The sequence below is a fragment of the Elephantulus edwardii genome, unplaced genomic scaffold (assembly GCF_000299155.1).
Source record: "Elephantulus edwardii isolate Elephantulus edwardi_28Jun2011 unplaced genomic scaffold, EleEdw1.0 scaffold00003, whole genome shotgun sequence".
NCBI classification, from domain to species: Eukaryota; Metazoa; Chordata; class Mammalia; order Macroscelidea; family Macroscelididae; genus Elephantulus; species Elephantulus edwardii.
Genome location: NW_006399753.1, coordinates 5,160,796 through 5,165,918, shown reverse-complemented (window position 1 = coordinate 5,165,918; position 5,123 = coordinate 5,160,796). Strand labels below are relative to the sequence as shown.

The 5,123-nt window shown below is 41.4% G+C and overlaps 1 protein-coding gene across 1 annotated transcript; it reads right to left on the bottom strand.

Annotated features, from left to right (window-relative positions):
• Positions 1 to 128: 128 nt before the first annotated feature.
• On the bottom strand, positions 129 to 380 carry LOC102859199 (UPF0184 protein C9orf16-like). The gene has a single exon (XM_006879452.1). The coding sequence runs from the start codon at positions 378 to 380 to the stop codon at positions 129 to 131; it is 252 nt and encodes an 83-aa protein (XP_006879514.1).
• Positions 381 to 5,123: the final 4,743 nt, after the last annotated feature.

Genomic DNA, 5,123 nt, shown 5'->3' with positions numbered 1-5,123 from the left:
GCTTAGTGCAAGCCCACCAGGGACCCAAAGGCCAGCCCTTAAGAAGTTACCCAAGCCAGGTGGTGAGTGTCCAGGCCAGAGCCTGGCCCGGGAGGCAGGGTCAGGGGCTGGTTGGGCTCTGACAGAGCCTAGTGGGTGGCATCGCTGGAGGCCTCCCCATGCTGCTGCTGGAACTCTAGGCGTGTTTGCCGGTTGGACTCAAGCAGCTCCGGGAGACGGGCGTGGAGGTGGTCGTTCTTTTCCTTCAGGTGGTCCAAACAAGAGTTGATTTGGTCCAACATAGAGTTGATGGCAGCATATTCTGCTTCTCCAAAGCTGTCTTCCTCGCCTTCTGCACTCGCCTCCACCGGCATGCCCAGGTCCCCGTTGGGGCCCGACATTGCGGGCTCGGGCGCAGCAAGTGCCGCACGAAGATGGAACACCGGGACCGTCACGGCAAAAGCCGGCACCGGGCAGAGCGCAGCAGCAGTGGACTGAACGTTCAGCAGGACGGGTCTGAACAGAAGGGTCGGTTCTGAGTCAGTTACCACTCAATGACACACAACAGCATCCAGAAAGCTGCCTTCTCAGGGTTAAACTCTCTTTATAGTTTTGTATGAATTGTTGTTGTGTTTCTCCTAGTTGGAACAGACTCACAGTTGATCCTGCAGTGGGTTTTCAGACGCTTTCACATTGCTCTGAAGAAGAAGACCATCTTTGGCCCCTGGAATAACTGACAGATTTGAACCAGGTGCTTTAAGGTTGGCAGTACAGCTTCTCACTGGAACTACATATTTAATTAAAAGTGTAATAATAGGGAAAGTAGTGCAACAGGGATGTGTCTTATCTCCAAAACTTTTCACTTTACATGTGAACCAGATCATTCAGTACTAAAGACCTTATGAGAAGAATTGTGGCATCAGAATCAGAGGAAGACTCATCAACAACTTGTGTTATACAATGACACGACCTTGCTTGCTGAAAATGAGAAGGGCTTGCCTCATTTGTTATAGACGGTCAAGGACTGCAGTCTTCAATAGGGAATGAAACTCAATATGAAGAAAACAAAGATTCTCACCACTGAGCCAATGAGTAGCAGCACAATAATAGATGGAGAAGAGATTGAGATTGCTGACAATTTTAGCTCATTTGGCTCCACAATCAACACTCTTGATACCAGCAGTCAGGAACTGAAAAGGTGAATTGTACTGGGAAAATCTGCTGTCCTCTCCAGAGCGCTAAAGAGCAACAGTGTCATTCTGGAAACTAAAGTGCACCTGATCTAGGCCAGGGTCTTTGCAATTACTTGCTATGCATCAGAGAGCCGGACAATAAGTATGACGGAAGAAGAATCATTGTCTTTGAGTTGCTGTAATGGAAAAGATTGTTGAACATCTCATGGACTGCCAAGAGAACAGACCAGTTTTTCTTGGAGTGGGTAAAATCAAAATGCTCCTTAGAGGCAAGGATTCTGAAGCTCTCTGTCTTACATCCTTAGGACATGTTGCCAGGAGGGATCAGTCCCTGGAAAAGGACATCATGCTTGGAAGGGTGGAAGGACAGTGCAGGAGAGGAAGACCTTGGATGAGATGAATAGATACAGTAACTAGGATAATGGGAGTAGGTGTGTCAGATATAGTGAGACTGACTCAGGGTAAGTCAGCATTCAGAGCTATTGTGCATAGGGTCACTATGCATTGCAGTTGACTTGATGTCACATAACAATAACAACAAATAAATGTACATATCCCTATAGAAATAAATGCTTGAAAGTTGAAACAGAGCAGAGATCATTTTCCTCAATAAAAGTTGTATTTGTAAATATTGTCAGAATTATCTGGGAGAAAAGAGGAGAACATCAATTCCAGTCACAAGAATGAGCATGTACCAAGAACCTACAGTGTGCTTCAGAAAAAGAGCTAAGCAAAGAGAGGATGAGGTCAAGTTCAAGTCAAACAGAAAAGTTCCTATAGACTCATGAGGTTGGACTTGGTAACCAAGAGATATTTATATGAGGATATGGATTATATTGCCACTGTTAAGTGCCTTCGAGTTAATTTCAAACTCATGGTGAATACACAGGACAGAGTATAACTACCCACTATCTCACAGGGTTTTCTTTTTCCTTTTTTTTATTATGTAAGACCTTTATTAACAGAGTTTTCTAAACTGTAATCTTCGAGAGCAGCCACCAAGAGTTCGCAAAACAATTGGTTCCTTCAGAACCACTAGATGGATTCAGATTGCCGAGCTTTTGGTTTGTATCTGAAGTTTTAACTGTTACATTGGCAGGGTTGTTTATTTTGACTTGTGTGTCCTCTATTGAAAGCAAATGTGGATACGCAGTTTTGTGATGAAGGCAAATTGAACTGTAGCACATGTGACCCTCTTTCAATGAACATTGGATAAGTGGAAAAATGAGTAAATATTACAAAGTGAGGAAGACCCACAGTGAAAGACATGTTGACACAGTGTCTACAACGATGGGCTTAAGTGTGTCAGAGATGATGAAGATGGCATAGGACAAAACAGGGTTCAGATCTGTTACTCAAAGCTTTGCTGTGGGTTGCACTCAACTCGATGGCACCTAACAAAAACAACAATTGATGCACAGACAAAATTTGTCTGTTCTTTTGGCAATCTATAGTATATTCACTATTCTTTTCAAACACTACAATTCAAAAGCATCAATTCTTCTTCTGTCATCCTTGGTCATTGTCCTAATTTCAGAAGTAGAAGACACAATTCAAAATGGCAAGGCTCAGATCAGGCACACCTTAGTCTCTTAGTCTTTAAATTGATATTCTCATTCTTACTACTTTGGAGAAGTCTTTGACAGCAAGCAAATTTGCCCAGTAAAACTCCTCTGATGATTACTCTCCTCCCCCCCCCCCAATCAAATCAGATCTCACTGGTAAGGGAGGAGATTGCCCCTCCTTCTCCAGCAGAGCATCTGTCTGATGATTTCTTGACTGCTGCTATCTTTGCTTTTAATTGTCGATAAAAGCAAAACAAATCTGTCTTAGAGGATGTGTAGCAGAAATCTCCGTAGAAGCAAGAATGGTGAAACTGTGTCTCACATATATTGAGTATGTTCTCTGCAGGAGCTAGTCCTCGGAAAAAGATATCATACTTGGAAAGGTAGGCTCAGTGAAAGAAAGAGGGCCAGCTAAAGAAAGGAAGACGCTCAACAAAACAGAGAGAAACAGTGAGCTTGAGCATGGTGGAGACCATGTGGATGGAGCTGTGAGGACCGCACAAGGCTCAGAGCTGCTGTTCATAGAGTTGTTATGAGGTGTAGTTAACTTGATGGCACCTAACAATGTAATAATAAATGGTATCTTTTTTTCCCTTTTTTTCCCCCTTCTACCTCGTCTCACTTTCCTTACACCTTCTCTTAAACTTTATGGGATCTTCTCCAAAATAAAGTAGTTGCAAAAAGTCTTTGTCCCAACATCTGCTTTAGGATAGGCAGATAAACTGACACAGTATAGAAAGACAGAAGATGATGAGAGAAAGAGAAATAAATAAGATTGATAGCAGGGATTCACTTAATCCTGACTAAATTAGGAATTGACTAATTGCACTAAGTTACATTATGGTTTATACAATTTCGTTTCTCATGAATAAAGCACAGGACTCAATGTCGAAGAAAGAGTGAACACTTTTTACAAACATCTAGGAAATATAATTTTCCATAAATCTTATATATTGAGAATGGCATCCAAAGAGATAATTCCCCATACTTAACTTAAGGTGCTGGGTTTCATGAGGCAAAGTTTGAATATATTTAACAGATGGAGCCTGCTCTCATATAAATGCTTCATTAGAGTAATTCAAACACAGGGATAAAGATTGAGTAGTAGAATGACGTGTATTCTTATTGAAATGCATGGGTTTCTGACACTGAAATGGGTTCTAATATTGTCCATTAGAATTCCTGTCTAAGGCTATTTTGTTCAGTGACAAGGATGTGTATGTATATATACTTTCTAGTAAAAATAGTAACACATCTGAATTCTTAGAAAACCAAGCTGGTCAAACTACCGTAATGCATAAAATAACATTAAAAGTCAGGAGATGGCAAGAGACAGATGTTTCAACCTCTTGGGATAAAGAAAAGAGAAACAAGACATCCCTGGTTCAACACTGCAATAAAAGAACCCTGCATGATGCCACACGCATGGGAGCTGTTAACCAACTCTTACATCTGCTGGATAACAAAGCTATTGATCACTAGAGAGTTTCCTAGAGGGATTTCAGCTAGGAAAGATACTCTCTGATGAACAGAAGTGTTTGTAGAAATTACAATTCTAATGGGATCAGAATAAGGTGTAAATCTCCTAAGCAGATAATACCCAACAGTGGCAGAAATGTATGCTCGTATTGATACTCATTACCATGAACACGTGCACCTCCTACGGGATTGCAGGGTTCTTACTCTTATCTATCACAGACACTTATGGGGATCTGGGCTTTACAAATATACAGTAATAAAAGGAGAAAATAAGGCAGATGGATGGGTAGTAATAATATCAAGAAAAGTGTAACTCTGATAAATTCTTGAAACAAAAATGAAAATCAATCTTGCCATTGTCGACACTGGAATTCTGACTCTAGGGGCCAAGTTGTAAGAAGCTGTATTGCCAGCCCAAATGTATGTGGTTGAATCCACCAGCTTCTCTGTGGGAGAGGGATGGGCAGTTTTCTTCCATGCTATTTACTGCCTCGGAAAATCCCCTGAAGAGTCAGCTATAAGTTGGTTCCAACTTGATGGCACACAACAATAAGAGAAGGAAGGTGGGTTTGCATATTGTCAAGGATATACACCACTGACTTTCTGTGTACACAGAGTACTGAGTCAGAGTTGGTTCAGTGGCTCCTGGAACAACAATTGAATGAACTCATGTTTTCTGTGAGTTCTACCCTTATGTCTGAAGACATTTGTCTATCGACTGAGGTACCAAGTTGTAAAGAGTGAGGCATGAAAAAAAAAATGCTACCAGATTGTTTCAATATATTCTAGTTGGGGGTTCTGGGGGTGTTTTGTTTGTTTGTTATGACAATGTTGGATTTTATTATAAGTTTATAAAGAACTTGGATTTCCATTCATTCATTGTTGCACATTTCCCTCCCTGCCCCCC

Excerpts from the sequence above, each read along its gene's own strand:
- LOC102859199 (XM_006879452.1), bottom strand. The coding sequence starts at position 380 with ATGTCGGGCCCCAACGGGGACCTGGGCATGCCGGTGGAGGCGAGTGCA.